Below are 19814 nucleotides of genomic sequence, written 5' to 3' on the forward strand. Positions count from 1 at the left end.
ACCACTGCTGTCACATTGTTTTTATGATAAGTTTTGAACACCGAAAGGAGAGACCCGAGTCTGAATGCTACAAGCTGAACTAACTGTAAGAATAGCAGGGGTCAACAGAAAAATGACTAGAGATAATTAGCTCACATCAGCAGAAAACTTCAAAGGAAAGACCACTGAAAAAAGGGTATAAAAATTAGACTTTCAAATAGGAAGACAGGATTCGCTGGAAGGGGCAAAGTGATTCTCAGGCTTCAGAGGCAGGTTTTGTAAGTCTTTAACTCTTTGAGTCTCGGGTATCAAAGGTATTTGATTTTGGTGGATATCCTGGAATAAGACTAAGTAAGAAATGTAAAAATGTAACAAAGTTAAGATTTGAGAATAAGGATCTCTGAGAATAAGAATTGTAAGCTATTTGTTTTTGGAACTGTTAAAGTTGCGATTGAATCACCAGCTGTAATTACATGTCGGTTCTTTAATAAATCTATATATTTTTAGAATTGTCTCACATAGCACTTCTGTATCAAACTCGCGAGCTCAATCTCTGTACACTCTTTTGTGAGGAATTGCAGAATTCTGGGGGAGTTTTACGGACCCTCATAATATCCGGAAAGTTACAGTCTAGTTAAACTTATTAAAAGTGCTATCTGGAGGACGGTAACTCTTCAGGTCGTTCCTCTCCTTTAGGGAGAGATAGTCTGGACCTTTAGACCCAATTAAACGGATTTTAGGATTCGGCTATCTCTAACTTTAATTGAAGATGAACGTCTGGGGAATACACCTGATCCGGGATGGCCCGAAAAGGGCTAGGACTAGTAATTATCCCTTCAACAGTGCTACCAACTGAGCCACAGCTGACACCTTTATTATTTTCCACTGAACGTATTTATAATCACAGAACTTCTGTTTACCATCTCTTTTGCATACCTCAAAGTATATGCTTTGTTTATTTAACTCTTAGACATACCAGTAGACCAGTAAGGCAGCCATTCAATCACAACTACTACTACTTGGTTCTCACCAGTGCTTGGTATCTCACCCTATGCTTCCCTATCAACATCCCTATCGGCTTCTCCCACTGTATGTATCTGTGCCGGTGCCTACTTCAAGTGGAAATTATGACACTTGGTGCTGTGTGGGACACAGCTAGTGGTTCCTGGTGTGGGGACAACAGATGATACCTTATGGGAGTAATTTTACAATGAGTCACTCTGGCACAAAGCCTCATTAAACCATGTGCAAATCAGAAAGGTAGAGCTACAATGTCACAGTCCTATCTCCAGTACCATCCATACCCCTAGAAAAGCACCATGCTGAGAGTGGAAAGCCCTGGTAGACCCATCGTTTCAGCCTGTTCTTGCCCCATGGAACTTATCTCTTCCTATCTTGACTCCATCTTTTCTCCCCTTGTCCAGTCTCTTCCCACCTACATCCGCGACTCTTCGGACGCCCTCCGCCACTTTAACTGTTTCCAGTTTCCTGGCCCCAACCGCTTCCTTTTCACCATGGACATACAATCCCTCTACACCTCCATCCCCCACCCGGATGGCCTGAGGGCGCTCCGCTTCTTCCTTGAAGAGAGGCCCGACCAGTCCCCATCCACCACTACCCTCCTCCGCCTGGCTGAACTTGTTCTCACATTGAACAACTTCTCCTTTAACTCCACTCATTTCCTCCAAATCAAAGGTGTTGCCATGGGTACCCGCATGGGTCCTAGCTATGCCTGCCTTTTCGTGGGCTATGTGGAACAATCTTTGTTCCAGTCCTACTCGGGTCCCCTCCCTCACCTCTTTTTCCGATACATTGATGACTGTATCGGTGCCGTTTCCTGCTCTCATCCCGAACTTGACAATTTCATTCACTTTGCCTCCAATTTCCACCCTTCCCTCACCTTCACATGGTCCATCTCTGACTCTTCCCTTCCCTTCCTCGACTTCTCCGTCTCCATCTCTGGGGATAGGTTATCGACCAATATTCACTACAAGCCCACTGACTCCCACAGCTACCTGGACTACACTTCCTCCCACCCCGCTTCCTGTAAGGACTCTATTCCATTCTTCCAGTTTCTCCGTCTCCGCCGTATCTGCTCCGACGATGCCACCTTCCACACCAGTGCTTCAGACATGTCTTCCTTTTTCCGCAACCGAGGATTCCCCTCTACCGTGATTGACACTGCCCTCGACCGTGTCAGTTCTATCTCCCGCACTTCTGCCCTCACCCCTGCCCCTCCCTCCCGGAACCACGATAGGGTTCCCCTTGTCCTCACCTTTCACCCCACCAGCCTCCACATTCAACGGATCATCCTCCGGCATTTCCGCTACCTCCAAAGTGATCCCACCACCAAACGTATCTTCCCCTCCCCTCCCCTTTCAGCATTCCGCAGGGACCGCTCCCTCCGAGACACCCTAGTCCACTCCTCTATCACCTCAAACAGCCCTTCCCCTTCGCCTGGCACCTTCCCATGCAAGCGGAGGAGATGTCACACCTGCCCCTATACCTCCCCCCTTCCCACTGTCCATGGCCCCAAATACCCCTTCCAGGTGAAACAGCGATTTACTTGTACTTCTCGCAATCTAGTATACTGTATTCGCTGCTCACGATGCGGTCTCCTGTACATTGGGGAGACCAAACGCAGATTGGGTGACTGCTTTGCGGAACACCTCCGTTCAGTCCGTAAGGGTGACCCCGAGCTTCCGGTCGCCTGTCATTTTAATTCAACGCTCCATTCCCACTCGGACCTCACCGTCCTTGGCCTCTTGTATTGTTCCACGGAAGCTCAACGTAAACTCGAGGAACAGCACCTCATCTTCCGATTAGGCACTCTGCAGCCTTCCGGACTCAATATCGAGTTCAACAATTTCAGATCATAACCTCGGCCCCTATTTCATTTTTTCTTGTAATTTTTCCACTCCTTTCCCCCCCCCCCCTTTCCTTTTGTTTCGCTCTCACACCTGGCAGCTATCCCTTGCCCTGCCAGCTATCCCTTGCCCTGCCAGAGTTTGCACATTCTCCCCGTGTTTGCGTGGGTTTTCTCCGGGTGCTCCGGTTTCCTCCCACAGTCCAAAGATGTGCGGGTTAAGTTGATTGGCTATGATAAATTGACCCTTAGTGTTAGGGGGATTAAATACGTGGGGTTACGGGGATCGGGTGGGATATGTGTCGGTGCAGGCTCGATGGGCCGAAATGGCCTCTATCTGCACTGTGGGGTTTCTGTGATTCTGTGATATGCTTTACACCCAATCTCAGCCTATTACCATCTCGTCTAGCTTCGAACACCTTTCATTGTCTCTTTTTTACTTCTTTTGTTTCTTTTATTCTTTTGTCCGATCGTAGCCCTGCCTCCGATCCATCTTTTCTTTCCAGTTTTGAAGAAGGGTTCGACCCGAAACGTCAACTCAAATTTCTGTCCACGGATGTTGCCTGACCTGCTGAGTTTTTCCAGCATTTTCTGTTGTTATTTCGGATTTCCAACATCCGCAGTATTTTGCTATCATGCTGAGAGCGGTGTCTTGCTAAAGCACACTTATCCATGTGGGTACTTTATTATCAGTACATGCACTTACACACAAACATTACAGATTGACAGGTTGATGTAACATATCTTGTACATCACAGAATTTATGGTTAATGTGATACCTGGTAATAGTTCTGTGCTCGCCTCCAATCTTCACACTATCAACACTTTCTGCTTACTCCCTTCCAAATTAGTGAACCACTGACTCCTGAGATGCAGTCAGTTCCTTGGTATCTTGGGCTCCACCATACTGTGCCTTTTTATTATGTGCTGAGCTTGTCTTTCAACATAAGAGCAGTGGGGACTGAAGTAAGGTAATTTGGCCCATGGGGATTCTTTCCTACAGTATATTCTCTTTTTTATCACGGTAGGTACAAAGTAACTTGCACAACCCTGTCATTTTCATTTCTACTGGAGGTAGCACGTCCGAGTAGAGGTGTTCTGTGCTCAGTTGGATTGCCAGATCTCCTCTCCCATCAAGTGAAGGTGGCAGCAGGAACACTAACTGTTTACCGCCAATACCGTACTAAATCCTTGGTAACATTTCTCTGGGTCAGTGCAGTGTTTTTGTGCAGATACCTTTTAACAATTTTTCCTCCATGTCCACATATGTCCTCTGTTCTGGTTTTAATATTCAACAACTTACATTTATATAGTGCCTTTAACGTCGTAAAATGTCCCAAGTCAGCTGTGACTCAGTGGGTAGCACACTCGCCTCTGAGTCAGAAGGTTGTGTGAACACTCCAGGGACTTGAACACAAAAATCTAGGCTGACACTCCAGTGCAGGGCTGAGCGAATACTGCACTGTTGGAGGTGCCGTCATTTGGATGAGATGTTAAACTGAGGCCCTGTCTGCTCTCTCAGGTGGACATAAAAGATCCCATGGCACTATTTCGAAGAAGAGTAGGGAAGTTATCCCCGGTGTCCTGGTCAATATTTAATCCCTCAATCAACATAACAAAAACAGATTATCTGGTCATTATAACATTGCTGTCTGTGGGAGATTGCTGTGCGCAAATTGGCTGCTGCGTTTACCACATTACAACAGTGACTACACTCCAAAAGTACTTCATTGGCTGTAAAGCACTTTGAGACGTCCGGTGGTCGTGAAAGGCGCTAAATAAATGCAAGTCTTTCTTTTTTCTTTCTTTTTCAAAGGAGCGTAATCAGAAAATAATTGACACTGAGCCAAAGAAGGAGACATTAGGACAGGTGACCAAACGCTTGTTCAAAGCGGTAGGTTTTAAGCAGCGTCTTAATGGAGGAAAGCGCGGTGGAAAGGCGAAGAGATTTAGTGGAGGGAACTCCAGAGCTTAGGGCCTAGGCAGCTGAAGGCACGGCCGCCAATGCTGGAGCGATGAAAATCAGGGATGCGCAAGAGGCCAGAATTGGGAGGAGCGCAGAGATCTCGGAGGGTTGCAGGGCTGCAGGATGTTACAGAGATAGGGAGGGGCGAGGCCATAGAGGGATTTTAACATGAGGATGAGAATGTTAAAATCGAGGTGCTGGTGGACCAGGTGCCAATGCAGGTCAGCAAGCACAGGGGTGATGGGTGAACAAGACTTGGTGCGAGTCAGGATACGGACAACAGAGCTTTGAATAAGCTCAAGTTTATTAAGGGCTAAAGATGAAAAGCTGGCCAGGAGAGCATCGGAATAGTTGAATCTGGAGGTAACAAAAGCACGGATAAGGGTTTCAGCAGCAGATGAGCTGAGGCAGGGGCGGAGACAGGCGGAGACGAAAGTAGGGGGTCCTGGTGAGGGAGAGGATATGTGATCGGAAGCTCAGCTCAGGGTCAAATAGGACGCCAAGGTTGAGAACAGTGTGCAGTCCTTTGCCTTCTTTTAAAAAATCTCGCACCTCCTTCCAGCCCTCCTGCCAGAATCAACAAGTGCTTGACCCAGTCCGTGATGTATTGTCGTGTTTCGTGTCTTCTATGCATGGCAAACCAATATTTAACTCCACCAAACATGTGCTTGTGTTGCCCTCTCACTGTGCTTACCAGCATCTGCAGGGCCTCATCACAAAGTGAGTTTTTCCCCCTTAAGAGTCAGACACTTTTTTCAACAATTGTGCACTCTGTAGTTTGATAATTGAATCTTTTGGCATTTATGCTGGTTAAGTGGTCATTAGCACCTTAGGCAACATTAAAGGATAATGATTGCAGGTACAGCGTGATTTGCTACTACGTTTTCATTGGTGCTCATAAAATTGTAATCTCACAAATCATATACCCAAAAGCCATGCAGTCCAGTGATTTTATTACCATTTTTTTAGTATATTCGAGAAAAATAGATCTTTTTATCATTTTAGCAAAAAGAGGAATGGATAGATGGAAAAATTGAGAAACTGATTTTTTTTAAAAGGCAAAATGATAGTTTTTTGAGGATAATCATTAAGGAGAATATGAAAGACGGCTGAAACAAGGAAGAGCCTGATCACACCTTACAGCACTTTTTCACAGAATTCTTTCTGGAATACAATTTTGAAGTGGGGGAGTGGGGTAAGCAGGTGAAAAAATATATATTTAAATAGGCTAGAAATCTTATTCAGCATTTAGATCAGAGCCCACCAGAGGCTGCTGTCAGTAGGAAACCTGACTGATACCGTCCCTTATCAGTGCAAATAGCGAATCGCCACATCCTGTTATTAAACACGTCTTACAGTTCAAAATGATTACTGTACTTGAAAAAGGTATATTGATTAGCCAGTGAGAGTGAAATGACTTATTCAACAAGTGCTATAGAACACTGCGCTCCAAACATAATTATCACTGCAGCTTCCCTTCCTTCCTACAAGGTAGGAATGACACATCTATTCCCAGCTCAATCCCATCACTCCAAAAAATATTACATTTATAGCTTGATCCCTGCATTCCATGATGGTGCCAGTTGTGAGGCAGCTGGTGCCACTGGCAATGTTATATAAAAGACACAGCCCACATCACAAACTGCATTATAAAATGCATTAATACTATCCCAAAGGAATAATTTACACAATGTCAGAGAATGATAAGACTGTACTGCTTTATTTAAATTATGAATACTTATCTTTTGCTTAATGTTAAAATAAGTGCCACTGCATCTGAAAAAATCAATAGCTCCAGTTCATCCTTAATGTAAACATCTACATCAAATTACCTCGCAGGTAAAATATTTTCTGCCTTTCTATTTCTTTCTGCATGTTAATCTGGACGGGTTTCTGTTTCCGAAATGGCCTGAACTTCCTCAAGCTGTAGATGCACAAGTAATTGCTTACCTGACTCACAGGCAAATGTCTTTGATGTCTCATCATGAAAGATAATTGCCACAGCATGTTTCTTTGTCTCTCGGGGCAACCTGCTTATGTTCCTGATGCTGTGCAGTTCAGTTACCTGGAAGCAAGAGTCAGATTCATTATAAAAATGGCACAATTGTTCATTTGATGTCCCATAAGGGAGTATAGTATAGCTTTTTTTTTTGTTGTGATTTTTTTTGTGTGTTCATCAAGGTGAGGGATGCTAGCTGCGGGCTTTGGAATATTTTCCATTTAGGGGCATGCAGTGGCAGCATCAAGCACTCCCAGATCATGTGCAGCATCGCCAGGTGCAGAGTAAAGCTTTTCTTTTCGCTATACTCCAACACACGGGAGGCCCAAACTCAGAAGAGCATCCTTTCCAGCACCAGATATTACGATCTGTTTCCCATTCCAGCTATCCTCGTGGCCTCTCAATGGGATTGACTATATGGTGCACCAAATTGTGGGCAGTTTTCTTCTGTTAGGCCAGCGCTCACTAGGAACTGGGTTGCGACTGCCCAAACACATTTCAAATTGGACATTTCTAGCCAATACAGAGAGACGACTTCCATCCCATCTATGTGGGCTGGACTGAAAGGAAAGCACCATCCAGTCCCTAGAGCGCACTGTTTTCTATAAGTCAACACTGAAAAAGAAATGTTGATAAAAGGAGTTCCCACATGGCTCAATCAGAGAAATAATGACACATTTGTAATACTGGCATGAAATAGTAAGGGAATATTATAAAGTGTCAGCCTTATCTCAGTGGTAGCACTCTTGCCTCTGAGCCAGGAGGTCATGGGTTCGAGTCAACTATCCTAATATCTCCCTAAGTGGCTCCGTGTCAAATTCAGTTTGATAACGCTCCTGTGAAGTGCCTTGGGATGTTTTACTATGTTAAAGGTGCTATATAAATGCAAGTGTTGTTGTTGCAATCTATTTAAAAATGCAAATACTTACAAAAACAATGATCATTCTCCTCGAGACCCAATTGCTCAGTAGGTCAATGGACCAACCGGTGTGGACTCAGCCACAACGATGAGAAATGGTCAATCCACACTCTGCTGTTCGCTGATCTCAGCCAAGGCAATAGAAGGGGCGGGGAGGGAGTAGTGGTGGGGCCGGGGGTGGCAGGGTGGGGGCGGGGTGAGCGTGTGGGTGGCAATGCAGCCTTGGCTCCTGCTACTGACTGCCACTCAGTGGCTGTTGCTGGGACCTGCACTTATGCAGAGATATTGATTGAGCACAAGATCAGGCTTGACTATCATACCCCCTCCCCCTCACCCACAGCCTGCTAACACTTGCTGACTTGACCCACACACAATTGTTGGTGAGGTACCATGGGGCTACCAAGGATGCGGAACCACACCTTAGAATGAGTCACTGCCTTCAGGACAGAAGGGGGGGAAATTGGAAAGGAAAATTATTCATTTTCTTCTTTCTGGCTTTCTCTTTATTTCTGTGTATATTGATGGCATGATTGGGGCGATGGCTTGGAGTTACTCAGGCTGACAGTTCCAGGGAGATGAATTAACACATACACAGTCGAAGCTGAAGCGGCTGGAGTGAATGACTGACTGTACCTCAACTGATGTTATAATTCAACTCCCTCGATCCTGATGATGCTATCAGCAGTCACTCTTGAAGCCAAAGTACTAAAAATATCCAAACTGTCAAGAAAAAAGGAATGCTGATGAGAATTTCTGGTATCTGCAGAATGTATTTTTTTCAATGGGGTATTAACGGTGACAGTCGCAGTCTTTGACAGCACTCCATAAGACTGAAACCAAGCTCTACAGGCTGGATATTTACTGGGACGGGTTGCGTAGGTGGGGAGACGGAGATTCAGACGGGAAACTCGGAAGTCTGGGTTTCCCCGCACACTGTGGAGTTATAACTCCCGTGGAGCCAGTGATCTGGGATATTCACACACTGTCTCACACATTGTCTACACTGGGCTCACTGGGCCTGGCAACTGTGGAGTTAGTCCCCGCACTCTATACAGTTATAACTCCACAGTGTGCGCCCTTTGGCCCCGACAGGTTCCCCACCTAGAAGTCAGGCTGATTGACAGGTTTGGCTTCCAGTCAGGCAGGCAGCATTCCGGAGGAGGCTGCAGGATTAGGTAGGTCTGATCCACGACCCTGAGGGGGAGCGGTCTGATCGGTCCCCGACCCCGGGGGGGGGTGGACCGATTGTGGGGGTTTTGTATGAGGGGAGACTGATGATGGGGGAGACTGATAACGGGAGGAAGCACTCCTGCTCCTCTGGGCCCAATTCCCTTCTCCCAAAGGCTGTCCTCGCCTCGCTGCAGCTGCCGGGTTTCCTGAGGCCCAGGAAACCCTGCCAGCCACATTAAATCCTGCAAAGCAGGTTAAATCTGACCCTTACAGCCTCATTAAAATATTTAAAATGCCAACCCACCTCCTGGGAGCGGATTGGCTGCCCGCCCCTTGTCCAGCCTCATTAAAACCCAGAAGTCGGCGGCTTGGAGCCGCTTCTTGTCGCGCATGGAATTTTTGCCCATTTAACCCGCCTACCCGCACGCAACCCCATCTGCTCACCCATGTTGAAATTCCCACCTACGTTTTTCTCAGTGAGGCTATATTTCTATCGGCAGATGTCTCTGGGGTTTCTGCCAATATTCCGCCGAAGTTGTGGCAGGTGGTCGGGAGGACCATGGTGGAAATTCAACTCCTATATTTGCAGCAATGCCAAACAACTTTTATAACAATTAAAACCAAAACTAGCTTGAAAACGTATCTCAGTATTGGTAACGCTAATAAAAATGGTTGATATCAATTCTGGTGGCCCTGCCAATCTTAACAGTTTAAAACCCATGGGGAAGCAGTACTGCGGCAGCAAGAGAGAGCCGCAACAGCTGCTGTGGGGCCACAGTAACAGTCAAAGGTGATTAGGTTTGTGAAGTGACCCACAACCTACTGAGGGCGCTGCTCTTGCCTGTGGTCCTTTCTTTCCACGCCATAATGTGAGCTCAAAGTCATTTAAATAAATATTTGGCACCCCTGGTTACATGGTACGATGAGAGTGAGGGGGGGCAAGGGGCATGTTATTGAGCATCAGCACTTGATAATGGGCTATTGGTCACCCTTAAAGGAGAACCTTTTCATGATGCCAAAAAAACCTGGGAAGGCGCAAAGGCAGATGCAATCCAGCTTTGAGAAGCTGGCAATAAGTTGAATTGTTACAAAACATCTGAATAGATAACTGTATTAACCTGGCTACAGGAAGACACCAAGGAGCCACAGAAATAGCTGCAAACAAACAAGGCAGCTACTGGCTGTAAGTCAATCAGTCCCAAAATATCAGAAGGAGGCTTCTCCTACAGTACCTATTTCATAAGAACATACTAATTAAGAGCAGGAGTCAGTCATACGGCCCTTCGAGCCTGCTCCGCCATTCAATAAGCTGCTGATCTTCGACCTCAATTCCACTTTCCTGCCTGATCCCCACATTCCTTGATTCCCCCAGTGTCCAAAAATCTATCTATCTCAGCCTTAAATATATTCAATGACTCAGCATTCACAGCCCTTTGGGGCAGAGAATTCCAAAAATTCAAAACCCTCTGAGTGAACAAATTTCTCCTCATCTCAGTCTTAAATGTCCGACCCCTTATCTTGAGACTATGCCCCCTAATTCTAGACTCTCCAGCCAGGGGAAACAACCTCTCAGCATCTACCCTGTCAATCCCCCTCAGAATCTTATATGTTTCAGTGAGATCAACTCTCATTCTTCTAAACTCTAGAGAGTATAGGCCCAATCTACTCAATCTCTCCCCATAGGACAACTCTCTCATCCCAGGAATCAATCTACTGAGCCTTCATTGCACTGCCTCTAAGGCAAGTATATCCTTCCTCAGATAAGGAGACCAAAACTGTGCACAGTACGCCAGGTGTGGTCTCACCAAGGCCCTGTACATTTGTAGCAAGACTTCCGTACTCTTATACTCCAACCCCCTTACAATAAAGGCCAACACGCCATTTGCCTTCCTAATTGCTTGCATGCTAACTCTGTGTTTCATAGGGGCGATGAGGGTGGGGAACACCATTCAGGCTCTCAAGTGATTGTTATGTGATCTGTTACATTAAATGAAATTCAGGGCCAGCTTGATCACCTTCTGATCACACAGACGCGTGGCAGGCCTCAATGATCCAATAATACAAACACCAGCACTGTTATACATAGAAACATAGAAGATAGGAGCAGGAGTAGGCCATTCGGCACCTCGAGCCTGCCATGATCAAAGAGATCATGGCTGATCATCCAAATTCAGTACCCTGTCCCTGCCTTCTCCCCATATCCCTTGATCCCTTTAGCCTTAAAAAATATATCCAACTCCTTCTTGACTATATTTAATGAATTGGCCTCAACTGCCTTCTGTGGCAGAGAATTCCATAAGTTCACCACTCTCTGGGTGAAGAAATTCCTCCTCATCTCTGTCCTACTGGCTTACCCCTTATCCTTAGACTGTGACCCCTGGTTCTGGACTCCCTGGCCATCGGGAACATCCTTCCTGCATCCAGTCCGTCTAGTCCCGTTAGAATTTTATAAGTTGCAATGAGATCCCCTCTCAGTCATCTAAAACTCCAGCGAGTATAAGCCCAATTGACCCAATCTCTCCTCCTATACCATTCCTGCCAACCCAGGTATCAGTCTCGTGAATCTTCGCTGCACTCCCTCCATGGCAAGAACATCCTTCCTCAGATAAGGCGACCAAAACTGCACACAATACTCAAGGTGTGGTCTCACCAAGGCCCTGTACAACTGCAGCAAGACATCCTTGTTCTAGTACTCGAACCCTCTCGCTACGAAGGCCAACATACCATTTGCCTTCTTAACTGCCTGCTGCACCTGCATGCTTACCTTCAGCGACTGGTGCACAAGGATACCCAGGTCTTGTTGCACTTCCCCTTCTCCCAATCTATTGCCATTCAGATAATAATCTGCCTTCCTGTTTTTGCCACCAAAGTGGATAACCTTGCATTTATCCACATTATACTGCATCTGCCATGCTTCTGCCCAATCACCCAACCTGTCCAAATCATACTGGAGTTTCTCGGCATCCTCCTCACAGCACACACGCCCACCCAGCTTTGTGTCGTCTGCAAACTTGGAGATATTACATCTAGTTCCCTCGTCTAGATCTTTTATATATATTGTGAATAGCTGGGGTCCTAGGGCTGATCCCTGCGGTACCCCACTAGTCATTGCCTGCCACTCGGAAAAAGCGTTGTTTATTCCAACTCTTTGCTTCCTGTCTGCCAACCAATTCTCTATCCAAGTCAGAAACTTGCCTCCAATCCCATGTGCCTTAACTTTACACGCTAATCTCTTATGCGGGACCTTATCGAAAGCCTTCTGAAAGTCCAAATACACCACATCCACTGGTTCTCCCTTATCGATTCTACAAGTTACATCCTCAAAAAATTCCAGTAGATTAGTCAAGCACGATTTACCTTTTGTGAATCCATGTTGACTTTGTCCGACCCTGTCACTGTTTTCCAAGTGCTCTGCTATTACATCTTTTATAATGGACTCTAGCATTTTCCCCACTACCGATGTCAGGCTTACCAGTCTGTAATTCCCCGTTTTCTCTCTACCACCACCTTTTTTGAATAGTGGGGTAACATTAGCAACCCTCCAATCCATGGGAACTGTTCCAGAGTCTATAGAATTTTGGAAGATGACCAGCAATGCATCTACTATTTCTAGGGCCACTTCCTTAAGTACCCTAGGATGTAGATGATCAGGCCCTGGGGATTTATCAGCCTTCAATCCCGTCAATTTCCCTAACACCATTTCCCTACAAATACTGATTTCTTTCAGTTCCTCCCTCTCATTAGACCCTATGTTCCCCGACATCTCTGGGAGGTTATTTGTGTCCTCCTTTGTGAAGACAGAACCAAAGTATGTATTTAAATGGTCTGCCATGTCTTTGTTCCCCATTATAAATTCCCCTGATTCTGACTGCAAGGGACCTATGCTTGACTTCACCAATTTTTTTCTCTTCGCATATCTATAAAAGCTTTTACAGTCAGTTTTTATGTTCCCTGCAAGCTTACTCTCATACTCTATTTTCCCCCTCTTAATTAATCCCTTTGTCCTCCCTTGCTGAATCCTAAACTGCTCCCAATCCTCGGGTTTACTGCTTTTTTTGGCCAATTTATATGTCCTCTCCTTGGATCTTATGCTATCCCTAATTTCCCTTGTTAGCCACGGTTGAGTCACCTTTTTTGTTTTATTTTTATGCCAAACAGGGTTGAACAAATTCTGTAGTTCATCCATACGATCTTTGAATGTTTGCCATTGCCTATCCACCATCAACCCTTTGAGTAACATTCCCCAATCAATCCTACCCAACTGGCGCCTCATACCATCGTAGTTTACTTTATTTAAATTCAAGGCCCTAGTCATTGAGTCAACTACTTCACTCTCCATCTTAATGAAGAATTCTATCATATTATGATCACTCTGAATTGTAGTGTATGTACCTTTAAGAGGAACTATGTTTTTGAAGCCCCTGCTTACTGTAGTACCAGTAGTGACCACTCAGGTATATAAGCCTGTATAGCGTCTTGTGTAGTTAGTTCACCTCCAGACTTTGTTCAGTAAACACTTGTTAAATCGACTCCTGCATTCTGTGTCTCCATTAACACACGGATCTAACAGTGGCGACGAGTTAGAAACGAACTTACCTGCAATTCGGCAGCACCTCAAGGAGATCGATTCCTCAGACGAAGGTCGAAGCCAGAAGCAAGTAAAAAAAAAAAAAAAAAAAACTGTGGTTTCACCAGCTAAACGGGCTGGTGGCAGGTAGTGCACTGATCCTTCCTGGGCTGCGGCGGGCTGGGGCTCGATCGGGTGGCTCTGCAGCGGGGCCTGGCAGCGATTCGGAAAGCAGAAGCAAACAGAGACAGAGGGTGGAACACACAGGAGGCGGCCGGTGCTGCAAAGCAGGTCGGCGTTCGGATCGAGCAGAGGGAGGGGAAAGTCCCAGAAGGTCCGCTCCACGACGGGAACGGTTCTCCAAGTAACGGAGAAACTGTTTAAAAGATATATATAAAAAAAAGAAAAATAGAAATACCGCGAAAAGCTGCAGGTCGCAACAGGAACCGCGGAGAACAGCGTTGGCAGCAGCGGCAGCGGCAGGAAAGTGCGGGAGGTGCCATCTTGACTCGGTGGGGAAGAAGGAAAAGCGCGGGAGGCGCCATTTTTGATTTTCAGGATGCCGAAGACTGGCAATATTACTGCTTTCGATAGTGATATAGAGGATTGGACCACATATGTGGAAAGAGTGGAGGTATATTGCAAGGCGAATGAAGTAGCGGATGATAAAAAGGCATCGGTACTTCTAAATCTGATGGGCGCAAGGACATACGGGCTGTTACGAAACTTGATCACTCCAGCCAAACCGATGGACAAGAATTTTAAGGAGATTGTTGATACCTTACAGGAGCACTTAAACCCAACACCGCTGCTGATAGCGGAACGATTCAAATTCTTCAGGAGGATTCAGCACAAGAATGAAAGTAACGCTGATTCCCTCACCGAATTACGAAAACTGTCAAAGTACTGCCAATTTGGGGCAGGACTGGCAGATTCTCTATGAGACAAATTCGTCTGCGGTCTCCTAAGCGAAGGAACACAGAAAAGACTACTTTCTGAGAAAGATTTGACACTGGACAAGGCTTTCAGGGTGGCTGTACCATACGAAGCAGCAGCAAGAGGAGCTGCAGAGATACAGCAAAAGCCACAGGACTTCGGCACCCATGAAATGACACGGGGTTTCGAGAGATGTTATCGCAGCGGCAGATCCACCCATGACCAGAAGGACTGCTGGTTCAAGGACAAAGCATGCAGGCAATGCGGTAAGATGGGACACATTGCACGTGTATGCAGATCTGGAAAAAAATCTGCTGACAGTAAAAAGGTCAATAAGGAAAAGTACAGAAAGGTACAAATGATGACGGACAGTACCTCCGAAGACCAGAAGAGCGATAGTGACTCCGGAAACAAGAGACTAAGCTGTCTCAAATTACATAATGTAATTGCGAAAGAAGATTACCAGACCATTTGGGTTACCCTCACGATAGCGGGGTCCCCAGTCAAAATGGAGCTAGATACAGGATCAGCTCTGACCGTCATGAGTCGACGGGATTACGAGCGGCTATTTCCGCATATACCTTTGAAAGACACATCCATTATCTTGAAGACATATACGGGGCAGAAAGTATACCCCAGAGGGAAAATAAGGGTGCCTGTTGTATACAACGGCAAGGAAATACAGAAGTTGTATTTATACGTTCTGCAAGATGGTGGTCCACCGTTGTTGGGACGTGAATGGATCAGAAAGATACGTTTAGACTGGCACTCCATTCAGGCACTGACGGTGACCAGTAAGAAAAAAATGATGACGTCATACCTGGACGATTAAAAGAAATCTTGGCTAACGCCAAAGAAGTGTTTCAACAGGAACTAGGAACCCTGAAAGGCGCCACCGCCTCAATAAAAGTGGAAGATGCGGCAATTCCCAAGTTTTTTAAGGCAAGGCTGGTGCCATACGCAATTCGTCCAGCCGTCGAGGCAGAGCTGGAGAATTTGGAAAAAGCAGGCGTGTTATCCAAGGTAGATTGGAGCGAGTGGGCAACACCCATCGTCCCGGTCATGAAGAAAACGTTGAATAATGATAAATCTGAAGAACAGAGAAAAATTCGCATCTGTGGGGACTTCAAGGTGACTGTAAACCCGGTTCTTCACACGGTACAGTGTCCTCTTCTGAGGATAGAAGATATTTTCACCTCACTATCCAGAGGGAAACGTTTCACCAAAATTGACTTAGCACAGACATATCTACAGATGGAGATTGAGGAGGCCTCTAAAAAGTATCTCACGATAAACACACTCAAAGGCCTGTACCAGTACAATCGACTGGTTTTCGGAGTGGCATCAGCTCCGGCTATCTGGCAAAGAGCTATGGAGCAAGTCCTGCAAGGGATTCCGGGGACTCAATGCTACCTAGACGACATCCTTGTAACAGGAGAAAACGACAACGAGCACCTTGCCAACTTGGAGCAGGTGCTCACGAGGCTGAGAGAACGGGGCCTACGAGCAAATCGCCCCAAGTGCAAATTTTTCCAGAAACAAATATCATATTGTGGCCATGTCATTAACGAAGAAGGGTTGCATAAGTCACCTGAAAAAATTGAAGCGGTCGTAAAAGCCCCCGCGCCTGAAAATGTCTCACAATTAAGGTCGTTCCTGGGATTAATAAATTACTATCATAAATTTTTACCGAACTTGTCAATGGTTCTGCACCCTCTTAACGCACTGCTACAAACGGCAGTAGTTTGGAAATGGAGCGAAGACTGTAAACGTGCCTTCCATAAATGCAAAGGCTTGATCACGTCCAGGGAAGTGTTGGCTCATTACAACCCATCACTGCCAATCAGACTGGCGTGCGATGCATCCCCTTACGGCATAGGAGCAGTATTATCGCATAGATTCCCTGATGGCTCGGAGCGGCCGATAGCTTTTGCGTCACGCTCATTGAACTCAGCTGAGCGTAACTATGCCCAGATCGACAGGGAGGCACTCAGCCTGGTGTGGGGGGTGAAGAAATTCAACCATTACCTACACGGACAAAAATTTACCTTGTTGACTGACCATCAACCCCTCGTCTCCATATTCAACCCTAAAAAGGGCGTTCCCATTATGACAGCGCAAAGGCTCCAGAGGTGGTCCCTTTTCCGAGGGGCACACCAATATGACATAGAATACAAAGGAACAAAACAGCATGGGAATGCTGACAGGTTATCGCGCCTACCGTTGCCAACAGTAGAAGAGGCGCCTACAGTGGACCCAGTGGAGATGTTCCACTCGACCATAGTGGAATGTCTACCGGTGACAAATTCTACCATTGCAAAGGAAACGAGAAATGACCCGACTCTCTCACGAGTCTACAATTTAACGGTGAAGGGATGGCCAGCACATGGCGAACCACTGTTCCCACCATTCTCGCAAAGAAGAGAACAGCTGTCAGTGTGCCGAGGAACCTTGATGTGTGGATCCAGAGTGGTGATTCCACCCAAACTCAAGGATAAAGTGCTAAAGGAGCTTCACGAGGGGCATCTGGGTGGAGTGAAAATGAAGAACTTAGCCAGAGCGTTTGTGTGGTGGCCAGGTATCGATGGAGACATCGAAGAAATGACCAAGAGCTGTCTAGGATGCCAGAAGGTCCAAAACGCCCCACCACAAGCCCCTCTACATCCATGGGAGTGGCCCTCATCTCCATGGCAAAGGGTACATATCAACTTTGCTGGTCCATTTATGGCCTCAATGTTCTTAATCGCGGTGGATGCACACTCCAAGTGGCCGGAGGTAATAAAGATGTCCTCCACCACCACGGAAAAAACCATCACAGTATTAAGGACCATATTCGCCAGGAATGGGCTGCCTGAACAGATCTGTTCTGATAATGGACCGCAATTTGTATCCGAAGAATTCAGGAAGTTCTTAAAAAACAATGGGGTTAAGCACTACACGTTCGCCCCATACCATCCCACCACCAATGGACTAGCTGAAAGGTTTGTCCAGACCTTCAAGAAGGCCATAAAGGCCATGGGTAATGAAGACATAAATCTACAACATAAGGTAGATAACTTCTTGTTTGCGTACAGGAATGCAACACATGCGGTTACAAACCAAACCCCCGCCATGATGTTTTTCAATAGAAGACTAAGACGCCGGCTGGATTTGGTCAAGCCAAACATCAGAAGGGACGTAGAGAACCGGCAATTTCAAAGCATGAATGAAAGGCCAACTACAACCATCCAGATAGGTCAACCAGTTTAGGCCCGGGACTACCGTACCGAGAAATGGCAGCCTGCAACTATTTGCACACGACTAGGACCGCTGATGTATACCATGGACATTGGAGAAAGCATAATAAGGCGCCATGCTGACCAGATCATAGAGTCATCCAAAAAAGGACAACCTACACCACAACTCTATATGCCTAGCGATGAAGCAGAGATATCCATAGTATCTACCTCCGATCCGGTGATACTGGAACCAGATGAACCCGACACTGGCATTGAAGCCGAATCGACCTTGCCAAAAGAACCTACTACACCACCGAAACCTACTACACCACCGAGGCGTTATCCGGACCGAGTCAGGAAGCCTCCAGAGAGACTGAATTTGTAATTGATTAACTTCAGCAAATGTGTAGATTATTGTTCTTGTAAAAATGTTATTTAATGATTACTTAAAATGTTATGTACTATTTATCTAAAAAGGGAGGAATTGTAGTGTATGTACCTTTAAGAGGAACTATGTTTTTGAAGCCCCTGTGTACTGTAGTACCAGTAGTGACCACTCGGGTATATAAGCCTGTATAGCGTCTTGTGTAGTTAGTTCACCTCCAGACTTTGTTCAGTAAACACTTGTTAAATCAACTCCTGCATTCCGTGTCTCCATTAACACACGGATCTAACATGACCCAAGGGGCCTCGCACAACAAGATTGCTAATTAATCCTTTCTCATGACATAATACCCAGTCTAAGATGGCCAGATCTCTATTTGGTTCCTCAACATATTGGTCCAGGAAACCATCCCGTATACACTCAAGGAATTCCTCCTCCACAGTATTGTTACTAATTTGGTAGTCCAACCTATATGTAGATTAAAGTCACCCATGATAACTGCTGTGCCCTTAGTGTCTCTAATTTCCCGTTTAATGCCATCCCCAACCTCCGCATTACTGTTTGGAAGTCTGTATACCACTCCCACTAACGTTTTCTGCCCCTTCGTATTTCTCAGTTCTACCCATACAGATTCCACATCATCAGAGCTAATATCCTTCCTTTCAATTGTGTTCATCCCCTCTTTAACCAGCAATGCTACCCCACCTTCTTTTCCTTTTTGCCTATCTTTCCTGAATATTGAATACCCCTGGATGTTGAGTTCCCAGCCTTGGTCACCCTGGAGCCAATCCCAATCCCAATTCCGTAATCCCAATCATATCATATCCATTTACCTCTATTTGCACAGCTAATTCATCCACCTTATTATGAATGCTCCTCGCATTAAGACACAAGGCCTTCAGGCTTTTTTTTTTTTAACACTCTTACATCTTTTAGAATTATTATTTACTGTGGCCATGTTTGATTTAAACCCTCGATTACTCTGAGTGCCACCTTTGTTTTTCTCCTTCCTGTCTTTTGCTTCTATCCTTGTTTCCCTTTCCTCTGTCTCCCTGCTCATAAGAACATAAGAACATAAGAAGTAGGAGCAGGAGTAGGTCATACGGCCCCTCGGGCCTGCTCCGCCATTCAATAGGATCATGGCTGATCCGAATCTAGACTCACATCCACTTCCCTGCCCTCTCCCCGTAACCCCTAATTCCCTTGTCTGCCAGGAAACTGTCTATCTCTGTTTTAAATTTATTTAATGTTGCAGCTTCCACAGCTCTCTGGGGTAGCAAATTCCATAGATTTACTACCCTCTGAGTGAAGAAGTTTCTCCTCATCTCAGTTTTGAAAGGGCAGCCCCTTATTCTAAGATTATGCCCCCTAGTTCTAGTCTCACCCATCAGTGGAAACATCCTCACCGCATCCACCCAATCAAGACCCCTCACAATCTTATGTTTCGATAAGATCGCCTCTCATTCTTCTGAACTCCAATGAGTAGAGGCCCAACCTACTCAACCTTTCCTCATACGTCAACCCCCTCATCTCTGGAATCAACCGAGTGAACCTTCTCTGAACCGCCTCGAGAGCAAGTATATCTTTTCTTAAGTATGGAAACCAAAACTGCACGCAGTATTCCAGGTGTGGCCTCACCAATACCCTGTATAACTGCAGCAAGACCTCCCTGTTTTTATACTCCATCCCCCTTGCAATAAAAGCCAAGATTCCATTGGCCTTCCTGATCACCTGCTGTACCTGCATACTAACTTTTTGTGTTTCATGCACCAGGACCCCCAGATCCCTTTGTAATGTAGCACTTTGCAG

The 19814-nt window shown here is 45.9% G+C and overlaps 1 protein-coding gene across 1 annotated transcript in view; it reads right to left on the reverse strand.

Annotated features, from left to right (window-relative positions):
• Positions 1-19814, reverse strand: part of dok6 (docking protein 6) — a 759619-nt gene that overhangs the window by 338795 nt on the left and 401010 nt on the right. The window contains exon 3 of the mRNA XM_085993440.1: positions 6762-6876. Coding sequence (XP_085849566.1) covers positions 6762-6876 — 115 coding nt within the window. The remainder of the gene's footprint in view (positions 1-6761; positions 6877-19814) is intronic.

This window comes from Somniosus microcephalus, chromosome 7, assembly GCF_052327205.1.
Source record: "Somniosus microcephalus isolate GS21.2 chromosome 7, FLI_Smic_1.0, whole genome shotgun sequence".
Lineage (NCBI taxonomy): Eukaryota > Metazoa > Chordata > Chondrichthyes > Squaliformes > Somniosidae > Somniosus > Somniosus microcephalus.